An 11612-nucleotide genomic window follows, 5' to 3' on the forward strand; every position below is an offset into this window, starting at 1 on the left:
TCGTGGCATTGCTGCCATTTTCCTGCAGCATTTGCTCACTTTGTGTTTCTGTGTCACATTTTGGTGATTCTTGCAGTATTTCAGCTTCCTCATTATTTTTGTTATGGCAGTCTGTGACTAGTGATTTTTGATGTTACTGCAAAAAGATTATGACTTCGCCAAAGGCTCAGATGATGGTTAGCCTTTTTTGGCAATTAATTATTTTTTAAAGTTAAGGAGTTTACATTGTTCTTTGGACATAATGCTATTGCACATTTAATAGTCCTCATTATAGTGTAAACATAACTTTCATGTGCACTGGGAAACTAAAAAATTTGTGTGACTTAATTTTATTTGCTTTATTGAGGTTGTCTGGAATTGAACCTGCAGTATTACTGAGGTATGCTTGTATTGGACTTGAATCAAAGCAAGAGAGCATTTAAAAGCTATTTTGGGAGTTGCCAGTGTGGCACAGCATGAATCCGACTAGGAACCATGAGGTTGCGGGTTTGACCCCTGGCCTCACTCAGCAGGTTAAGGATCTGGCGTTGCCATGAGCTCTGGCATAGGTCAAAGACACGGCTTGGATCTAGTGTTGCTGTGGCTGTGCTGAGGCCGGTGGCTACACCTCCAATCAGACCCCTAGCCTGGGAACCTCCATATGCCGAGGGTACGGCCTTAAAAAGACAAAAAAAAGATCTAAAAAATAAAAAAATAAAAATTATTTTGTAATCAAATTTTTGAGTCACAATTTTACAAATCCATACTGTCCCTATACAATATATAGAAATAATAGGAAAGCGGAAATGTAAAAATAAACACATTACTGATATCCCACCATCTAGAGGAAATTAATCAGTATTAATCTTTTGGAATATCTTCCAGCCTTTAAAGATGTCTAAATGTATATAACATGTGTATATTTTTTTATTTTATTTTTTTTGTCTTTTGTCTTTTTAGGGCTGTACCCGTGGCATATGGAGGTTCCCAGGCTAGGGAGTCTAATCGGAGCTATAGCTGCCAGCCTATGCCAGAGCTATGGCAATGCCAGATCCAAGCCTTGTCTGTGACCTACACCACAGCTCACAGCATCACTGGATCCTTAACCCACTGAGCAACTCCAGGGATTGACCCCGCAACTTCATGGTTCCTAGTCAGATTTGTTTCTGCTGCACCACGATGGAACTCCCCATAATGTGTGTATAAAAGTGTAACTATGTATTTGAAAATTTGGATAGAATTGTATATTTTGGCTTTTCTCCTACTCACTAACATATGATGAAACATTTATCAGGAATAATTTCAATTAATCATTTATAAGAACTTTTCAATCAGGTGATAATCTGTTAGTGTGGCCTAGGAGTTCTATAGAGGGTGTAGGATATAATTTCTTTGGAGGTGTTTAAAAAGGGAAAGGAAAAAACCAAATATCTTAGATGTGTTTGACATATGCGCATTTGAATATAATTTGTGAGATAGAGTTCTTGACTTTCTTTAAATTCTAGAACCTCTTTGTTCACATGCTTGACATCTGATTAACTTGAATGGATTGAAAACTCTTCTGCTGTGAAACATCTTTGTTTTTTTTTTTTTTTTTTTTTAGGGCCAGCAATGCAGCATATGGAAGTTCCCAGGCTAGGGTTTTAATTAGAGCTGAAGCCGCCAGGCTACACCACAGCCACAGCAACACTGGATCCTTAACCCACTGATCAGGGCCAGGAGTTGAACCTGCATCCTCATGGATGCTAGTCAGGTTCGTTACTGCTGAGCCACAATGGGAATTCCTAAAATATCTTTCTGTATGGGTCTTGGAATCCTGCAATCCAGGGGCCCTGTTTAAGGAGGGAAGGAATCTATAGCAGAATCACCAGTGAGTGGCATTCATGGTGGTGAAAGTATCGACTCTTTATGGATTTTTTTTTTTTTAAATTTCAACTCTGAAGTGAGCACTGGGAGCAGGGTGCATTCTACTTTGGGTACAAGTTTTACTATTCTGCATACCTTCATTTTGCTTTGGGAATTAGTTGAATATAACGAATAAGGGAGGGTACAGGCTCTGGAGTGAGGCTGCTTGTATTCAAATCCTGACTCTGCCTTTTATTACCTGGCAAATCTTTTATATATATATATATGTATATAAATTTCTTAGTATAATACCTGGTGTAATAATTACTCATTGAATGCTACTAGCATCATCCTCAGCCTACATATAAAATATGAGTAGGGGACTCAGTGGGTTCAGGATCCAGCATTGTCACTGCTATGGCTCCAGTCACTGCTGTGTTGTGGGTTCAATCCTTGGTCCAGGAACTTCTGTATGCTGCAAGTGCGCCTCCCCCCGCCCCCCAAAAAAAATTTAAAGTAGGCATTTAGAAGTGTCTAGGGCAGATAGTCTTACACAGTAGCTAAGGTATTGTAATCAGGAATGTATTTAAAGCTTAATCTTGTATCTAAAATTCTTTTCTCTAGAAAGTTAATTTGAAGTGAATTTTCCCGTAATGCCTTTTGTCTTTGCTTTAATAGATGACATGCACTTTTTTTCCCCCTTATAGGAGATGGAAAGAACAGTTCATATGTTTGAGACATTCCTATGAACTTTTCAAGATGAGTGGTTTATCCTCTCCAATCTGCTCCTGACAGAGCAGTCTTCTGAGCCATTCAATTTCAAATTGCACCAATTATGTGCAGAGCCTTGGTGTAAAGTGCTCTCTCGCTCATTCTTTCTCTCTGTTGAATTTGGTGCTATTGTCTCAGGTACCTGAAACCAACCAGCCTACAAGAACCAAACAGAACTTCAGAAACATGTTGTATTTTCCACAAATAAAAAATACAACCCCACAGATTGGAGATTTTGGTGCTACAGAAACTGCGCTCACTTCTGCTCCTCTTTTTGTGCACTCTCTTTTGGGGACTTCTCTTTTAGGGAGCAGACCAGCAAACAGGAGGAAACTGGATGGGGCAGTTCTAACTGTGTTGAATTGTTTAAACAGTGGGCAACCTATTTTCCCCCCCTCCTTTCTATCCCTTTTATCATATTTGTTTTTATTTTTTCCTCTGGGTAATGGACTAAAGCCTGTTTTAAAGTCGGCTGTGGTATATTCTGGTGGGAGACTGAAGAAACTGGATGAAATTAGATTAGGCTCTTTAGAACTGCCTTTAATGTGCCTTTTTATTCATTTGAGAAAGATAAGGCTAAACACAAGGATGGGCTTGTTTGTAGCAAATGAGATAGAATGTTTTCTTTGGTCACAACCTTGAAAATAAGTTTTGATACTCTGTATCATTAAGAGGCAACCAGTGTTTTGGTATAAAATGCCTATCTTGTTTTCAAAACTCAATCAAGACACTTGTTAAGCCACATAATATGCTAAAATGGTAAGTTTTCCTTTTGGTGTTTCTGTTTAAGAAACATGGAATTAAACAGCAACAATAAAAAATAACACACAGTCCACCAAAATGCAGGCGCGCGCGCACACACACACACACACGCACACACAGACACACACACACTTTTTGGTATTGACGACAATGATGGCCAGAAAATAGATCACGACATTCTGTTTTCTTCTGTCAATGGCAATTTAATAGTTATTCATGTGTAAGTTCCCAGAGAAGAATGATTTTCATGTATAGTAACTTGTTACTGTTTTGGTTTAAAGCCAGGACTTGCCAAATGGACAGAAAAGAGAAGAATTTGTCAGAAGCTCCATAAAATTCATTTTCTATATGCATAATTCTAAGTGAGCTGTGGTATGGTCCTTGAATAGCAGTATTAATGTTTTAAATCTCTTATCATAAGCTTACCTTCACAACTATTCATTTTGATTGAAACTTGTTTTGGATCTTGTTGAGCGATTTCTGTGACTTGTACTTATGTAAAATTAATTATGGGTTACTAGTTTTACAAAAACTTTCTACAAATTTGGAGACACAGTCTAGGCAGTTGCAAAGAGGCAAAAGGGAGTGCAGTGACATTTTTTTATCAGATGATTTTTAAACAAAAAATAGAAAATTTTGACAAGTTGGCTTGATAGCTTCATTCATTATAGCCGTTGTTAGCTGCAGGTGTGTCTTTCCAATATATGCAACACATATAGTTTGGGTTTTAATTAGAGCAAATGGTCTTGGACTACTGCAGAGATACTGAGCTACCTCAGCTTTTTGTATTTTAGTTAACCAACAGTGGTTACAGAGTTGTGTATTCACTTTGCCACCGTTTACATGCTGAAGCTAAGGTACTTGTCTCCTCGTCTCTGGCTCTTTGTAGGGTGCTGGATGCCAGCGCAGAAAGCACGCTTTGGCCAAGGCTACTGCAGTAATCTTAAGTGCTTCTTTGCTTTTGCATTAACATTTTACACCTCCTAATTATAGCTTAATGTTTAAATAATGCCACTTATTTTCTTTATACCTGGTCTATGAAGTTTTCGTAATATTCAGTTAGTCACGTTCAAGATGCTACCCGTGTAGACACACTGTATTTTTAAGGTGGGCAAGTGCGATTAACGATGAACCAATTTTAAAGGGGAGGTTATTTGAAACCTCTAATTTGATTATTGGGAGGATTTTCATGCTTTCTTTAGTATTTATTACCATCATACCAGTTCAAGCTATTTTACTGTCTAATACATTAGCATTTTGTATTTTGATGGAAATTGTTACAGAATTTAAAGATTTGATGAAATAAGATGTAGCAGATTTTTTGTAGCAAGTTTCTGGTAAAAGGGTTTTTTGCAAGTCTCAGGTTCTTGCTGCACTATTTTTCTTTAAATATTTATTCCAGTTACTCTAATTCAGAAGCATTCTGTTCAAGTAACAGCAGCACTTGTGAATGGGGAAAAAAAATGCACATGTTCTTAGTAGATTACTAAATTTGTACAAGTTAATTAAGATTTTAGCCATCAGTGAGTTTGACAAGGGAAATTTATTTATGTTCAGCATTAAAATGCTTCCAAAAGATCAAGTTTTTTTTTAATTTTAACCTTGATGTAGATGGAGAAATAGGAGGCAACCTCAAGTATGATAGGAACTGCCACTTTGAACAGTTTAGGTCTTAAAGAGAAAGCCAATCTAATGCCAAGGGGAGAAAAATGAGCTGGAATTGTACCAACTCCCCTTTCCCCCGCAAAAGAAACACACTATACCAGTTATGCTTATTTTGCCGATATCTGGTGGTTCTATAGTTTAAAGCAGCTTGTGAAATTATCCAAGTGGACTCAATTTTGTTTACCTTTCTGTAAGTTCTTAATTTTTGCTGTATAGCATTGGCAAAACTATGTACAAATTGACCTCTGTTCTTATTTCCTATTGTGAGCATTATAAATGATAAGCTCCTGTGTAAAACCTTGCTCTCAGATCACTAAAATATGTATCACAGCACAGCCCAACAATAGTTAATGCTCAGCTGTGGGGACCATAGGAGCCTTTTGAAGATGATGGAACCGCACTAGGGTTGAAACTGATGGCTGTGGAGTTAATTGTGTTTTTGAGCTTGAATCTCACCTGTGATTAATTTTTTTCGTTGTTTTACGTCCTTTAATGACTTGATTTTTCTCATATGCCAATGTATTTGTAGGTTTACTGGATTTTATTTTTAGGGAGTGGGGTGGTAATATCTTCCCATTTTTGATTAAGTTGGTTCAGCTATGGTGCTATTCAGTAGGTATCTTCAATGTCAGGTCCCGTAGCTGAATGCCACTGTTATTATAATTATTATTTGTAATCACATTGTAAGCTTGAATTTGGACTTGTACCTGCATCTTTTGTATTTTGTACATTTGGTTATTTAGATTTTGGGAGTCCTCTTTGGTTTCGGTCATGTATGTCTACTTTGTAGATTAAGTAGACTTCATCAACTATGGTCTATTTTGGGTTTGTAGTTTAATTTAGAATTGTGTTAAATTGATGTTTTGCATTTGACTTCATTTTACATTAGTTTGACATAAATTATTTAATTTTTGAATTCTGGAATTTTGAACATTTACTGTAATTTGTAATATAACTGCTGTGAAATACTTGAATAAAGATGACAAGAAAAACATGCCTGTCTTTAGCTTAATTATGATTACTTTGGCTGCAAATGCAGTGCTACTGTTCTAGCTGAATTCATCTGTTTTGCAGCTAGGGCATAGTGATGTTTATTAAGCATGCCAAAAATCTTGTTACCTGATTGTTTTAGGTTTTAGTAGCCCTCATTGTTTTATAGCAAAAAGTTTTTCTGTTGAGAAAGTGTGGCTTTAATTTCAGTTGAAGACTGTCTAAAAGATGTTGTATAGAAGCAAATAGATTACATCCGAAATTTGTTTTTCTAGTTGGAAGACGATGCTATAATAGGAAATCAAGTAATATGACCCATTTATTATGTAATGTTTTCTCTTCGATCAGCATATTTTGAACAATATGAAATAGAATTTGAAAGTGGAGAGATTTCATACCAGAATTTTGAGGGGCTTATTGCTTTCAGTGACTAGAATGTCCTTGGCTTTAGATTGCTGTGTTTCTGCTGTCTACCGTGAGACGGCTTTTCATATCCCAAGATTAATACACTAATTTTCTTCAGTATAAGTCTTTAATTTTTTTCCCTTTAAAAAAAATCACAGTAAAAAGGAACTGATTGAATTTGAGTAAGACTTTTTTTCTTCATTTTGCAGATTGTATGATTTTTAATTTTGATTGTTGACATATATATATATCTATACATCTTGTTGGTACAGGTACTAGTAAGTAGTTGGTAGATAACATCAGTGTGTGTGTGTGTCTGTATACACACACATATATATAAAATGTTGGTACAGATGCTAGTAGAAACAATTCAATGGGTTATGGGCTGTAACTCAGAACACTGTTCTTCAGAGTTCTGAGAAGGGAAACACTAATTCTGTTTAGGAATGGGGAAAAATGAAAGATTGCAGAGAGAGTTGGCATTTTATTTGCTCTTTGCCTCTATCTGGCTTTTCTAGAGTCTAGCCCCACTTTACCAAAACTTTTTCTTAGTTTCTTGGGACCCTTCGCATTATATCATTTTATTCATATCAGTCACCCTGGAGTATCTTTATTTTCACCTGTTGAAATCTTGCTCATATTTCAGGACTGGGCATAGATTCTACAGCAATATATCTCCCTTACTGTATCATTCCTCCTCAGAGCTTAGCTGTATTTTGTACTGCATGACATAGTAAATTATTAATGTTATGTAAAGCTTAGTAATTTATTCATGTGGGAAAGGGGATCCAGAAGAAGTATATTTCTTGTAGGAATTTAAACCATGCTGGACACATAGTAAATGTTTAATTCTTTTTTGTTTAATTGACATAGAAAGCTGAAATTTATCTAAATTGCTTTTTCATAGATTCAACAGTATAGGAAGTACCTACTATATGCCAGGCACTGTTGCAGGAGCTGGAAATAAAGGGTGATCAGGATTCAGATTATTTTAAAGTGTTGTCCTCTCTTTAAGCATTGAATGAAGCATTTTGTTTTTAAAAATTTGCCTGGAACTCTCCTTTTTCCTTTTTTCTTTTTTTTTCTTTTTTTTTTTTTTGCCTTTTTGCTATTTCTTTGGGCCACTCCCGTGGCATATGGAGGTTCCCAGGCTAGGGGTCTAATCGGAGCTGTAGCCACTGGCCTGCGCCAGAGCCACAGCAACACAGGATCCGAGCCACGTCTGCAACCTACACCACAGCTCACGGCAACGCCGGATCGTTGACCCACTGAGCAAGGGCAGGGACCGAACCCGCAACCTCATGGTTCCTAGTCGGATTCGTTAACCACTGCGCCACGACGAGAACTCCTTTTTTGCTTTTCTTATATTCCCCATCTTGTGAATAGAAACCATACCCATTAAATATCCAAATCCTGTCCCAAATTTTAATCTTCTTTATGGTATACCTCATTCTAATCATGCTGTACATTCTGTTGACTTTTTTTCTCCTCTAAACATGTCTCATACCCATCACCTCTTCTCTGTCTTTATTGCAGCTGACTTAGCTTGGGCTCTAATCCTTTTGTTTGGACTAGTGTAAAAGTCATCACTTTAGGGGAATGTAAACATGGGCAAGACATTGTGTCTGTCTTCAACAATTGTAATATGCTTATATCACATTTACTAGGTGCCAAGGGCTTTTACAAATACAAATAGAAACTCTTTTAATCTTATGAGATAAGTGTTATTATTATCCTCATTTCACAGGCCAGGAAACTGAGACATAAAGTAATTTGCCCAAGGTCACATAGCCAGGATTCAAATGCAGGCAGTCTGGCTCCAGAGTTGATGCTCTTAATCACTGTGCTTGACTCCCTGTGTGGGTAGACAGACACACAGACATACCGTTTCAGTATAGTATGGCATGGGTTACAGTTGAGTTCTGCATAAGGCATTTAGGCATACAGAGGAGGAGCTCAGTTGCAAAGAAGCCTTCCTGGGAAAGCTGATGCCTGAGCTGAGGCATTGGATACGAAAGGCCTTCCAGGCAGAAGGAACAACAAAAGCACAGACTGAGAAGTGAAATAGCATGACAGCTGCAGGGGAAAGTACAAACAGTTCCCTGTCACCACAGGTCAAAATTTATTTAACAAATTTATTTGATCAACTGCCACTTGCCAAATACAGTTGGCATTGGGGTTATTGCTGAGGATAGGACAGCAAGGTCCTAGTTCTCTTGGGCTTAACAGTTCAGTGGGCAAAGAGTAAACAAGATGTTATCTAGTAGTGGCCAATGCCTGGATGAAGTAAGTATGTAGTATTGATAGCAAACAACGGAGTGTTAGGTACTATTTTAAGAAATAACCATTTAATTATCATGAAAAGAAATTTAATTATCACATAAGAAGACAAAATAAAAGAGAATACTGCAGAGAATACTACAATATGCATGTTCCCACCATCCAGAATTAAATGAATTAAATGTTAACTGTCATAATTGTTTTCCTTATTATTATTTTGCTTTTTAGGGCCATACCTGAGGCATATGGAAGTTCCAAGGCTAGGGTTGAATCAGGGCTACAGCTGTCCGCCTAAGCCGCAGCCACAGCATCGTGGGATCTGAGCCGCATCTGTGACCTACACCATAGCTCACGGTGATGCCCGATCCTGACCCACTGAGCAAGGCCAAGGATCGAACCCGCATCCTCATGGATACTAGTTGGATCATTTCCACTGTGCCACAACAGGAACTCCTCCTCCTGTTTTTAAAGAAAAAAAATTCTACATAAGGTTTAAGTTCCCTTTCCACTCTTCCCCAGTCCCCATCTTTTTCTTTCTTCCCTAGAGGGAGCCACTCTCCTGTCTTTGATGAATATCTTTCTGTGTTTTTAATGTGTTATTTGAGAAGGCAATGAAATATAGGTCCTGAAGCCAGACTAAGTTTGAATTCTAGTTATGTCCCTTCTTGGCTGTGTGACATTCTGCAAGTTATTCCACCTGTCTGCACCTCAGTACATGTGTAAGATGGGGGATAATGACAGCACGAAGCCCGCAATGGTTATTGTGAAGAGTGTGTATTTGAGTCAACATATGTAAAGCACTTAGAACAGTACCAAGGACATAGTAAGTATTCAATAATTTTTAATCTTTTCTACTTTAATTACACAAACTTTATGTTTGTATGTATCCATAAAAATGTTTTGGGTTTTTAAAAATATATAAAAATGGACTTATTTTCCATCTTTAAAATTTATTTTTAAATTGGAAATGCCTGTATATATTTTAAAGACTAAAGTAATTCTAGAAGACTTGTTATAAAAACCAGCAATCCCATAATTTCCCCTTTTCCTCACAAAAAGAAATTGTCTCCCCAGTCAATTGTTTTCAACACCTGAAACTAATTATTTTGATGTGTATCTCTGTATTTATAAATAATATTTTATATAGCTGCTTTCTTATTTTCCAGTTTTTGCCATTATTTTTGGATTTCCCACCCTGGAAGAGAATAGCCACACCTGTCTCCAACGCAATCCACACACCTTGTTTTCTTAGCCTCCCAGCTGGTTATAATTTTCATTAGATTGTTATTTGGTATTTCCATTATTGTGATGATGTAAAAGCTATTGACAGCTGAGCTGTTTATGTTTAGCACATTGTTTCCCTTCCTTGTGCTCTTGGTTAATAAGTCTTTATTGCTATCTGCCTAGCTTTCTGTGCATTGACCACTAAATTTGTCCCCAGCAGTCCAACTCTTTCTTTTTCCTTTTTGGCGACCCTGACGGCATATGAGAGTTACCAGGCCAGGGATCGAATCCAAGCTGGAGCTGTGACCTATACCACAGCTGCAGCAACGTCAGATCCTTAACCTGCTGTGCCAGCCCAGGGACCGAATCTGCAGCTCCACAGAGACAAACCGGATCATTAACTTGTTGTGTCACAGCGGGAACTCCCATCTCTATTTTTAGTATCTTCAAACATATAAGGTGTGCTGGTGCTGGTGTTTCATCTTCTTGAGAAAATGTCTCCCGGAGCACTCTAACCTTTTCCAGTTATGCACTGGTGTCTCCTAAGCTCTTGTGTAGCTGTTTTTCTTAGGACATTTTCTACCATCCTCCACCTTTCATTTCTTGTCATTTATATCCTGTTTTGCTATTCAGAAGTCCAGTGCTATTCTGATCCTTGACCTATTTTCCTGATGTTGCTTTCCTTTCCCAAGGCTTTTAGAATCTTCACTTTTCACAGACATGTCTGGGTGGGTATCTGTGGGCTAGAATCTGTGGCCTCTCTACTCTGGAAACTCATGTCCTTCAGTTCTAAGAAATTTTCCTGAGTTATTTCCTTATAATATGTTCACTTTTGTTTTCTTTGTTCTCCATTTCTGGAACTACTGTTACTCAGATATTGGCCTGTGCCTAGGCTGTTCTCTAAATTGCTATTTCCTTTCAAATTTTCCTTTTTTTTTTTTTTTTTTTTTTTTGTCTTTAGAGTTGCACCCAAGGCATATGGAAGTTCCCAGGCTAGAGGTCGAATTGGAGCTGTAGCTGCCAGCCTACCCCACAACTACAGCAATGCCCAGATCTGAGCCATGTCTGCAGCCTACATCACAGCTCATGGCAATGTCAGATTGTTAACCCACTGAGCAAGGCCAGGGATCAAACCCCAATCCTCATGGATACTACTCTAATTCGTTACTGCTGAGCCATGACAGGAACTCCTCAAATTTTTATTTCTATATTTACTTTTTAAAAAAGCTACTTTATTCCCTTGATTCTCATTTTTTTTTAATTAAAAAAATTGTTTTAAATTTTTTGCTCTTTAGGGCTGAATGTGCGATGTGTGGAATTTCCCAGCCACAGCAATGGAGGATCCGAGCCGTGTCTGTGACCTAAGCCTCAGCTGGCAGCAACACTGGATTCTTAACCCACTGAGCGAGGCCACAGATCGGACCCACATCCTTATGAATACTAGTTGGGCTTGTTACCGCTGAGCTACAATGGAAACTCCTGATTTTTAAAAAGTATCATTTTGTTCTCATTTCATGGAGGCAAAATAAGTTTATCTCTCTGGGAATATTAATATTTATTTTTTCTTTCTTAGTTTTTCTTCTGCCTGTGTAGACTCTTCCCTCTAAGTTGCTTTTCCTCTTTTTTTTTTTTTTTTTTTTTTGCACCTGTTTAATATTACAGCCTTTTTTGAGATGTTTGGTAATTCTTTG

General features: G+C 37.6%; 1 protein-coding gene across 8 annotated transcripts in view; it reads left to right on the forward strand.

Annotated features, from left to right (window-relative positions):
• ATAD2B (ATPase family AAA domain containing 2B) overlaps positions 1-6016 on the forward strand; it is a 125126-nt gene extending 119110 nt beyond the window's left edge. For all 8 annotated transcript variants that reach the window (XR_014842404.1, XR_014842400.1, XR_014842403.1 and 5 more), the window contains one exon: positions 2532-6016. Coding sequence is in view for 2 of the 8 variants with exons in the window: in XM_021087780.2 (XP_020943439.1) it covers positions 2532-2573 (42 nt within the window). In the remaining 6 variants the exon portion in view is untranslated. The remainder of the gene's footprint in view (positions 1-2531) is intronic.
• The last annotated feature ends 5596 nt before the right edge of the window (positions 6017-11612 follow it).

The sequence above is a fragment of the Sus scrofa genome, chromosome 3, assembly GCF_054392235.1.
Source record: "Sus scrofa isolate SSC_HxYL_T2T_F1_AM1 chromosome 3, Sscrofa_HxYL_maternal_Yorkshire_Landrace_v2.0, whole genome shotgun sequence".
NCBI classification, from domain to species: Eukaryota; Metazoa; Chordata; class Mammalia; order Artiodactyla; family Suidae; genus Sus; species Sus scrofa.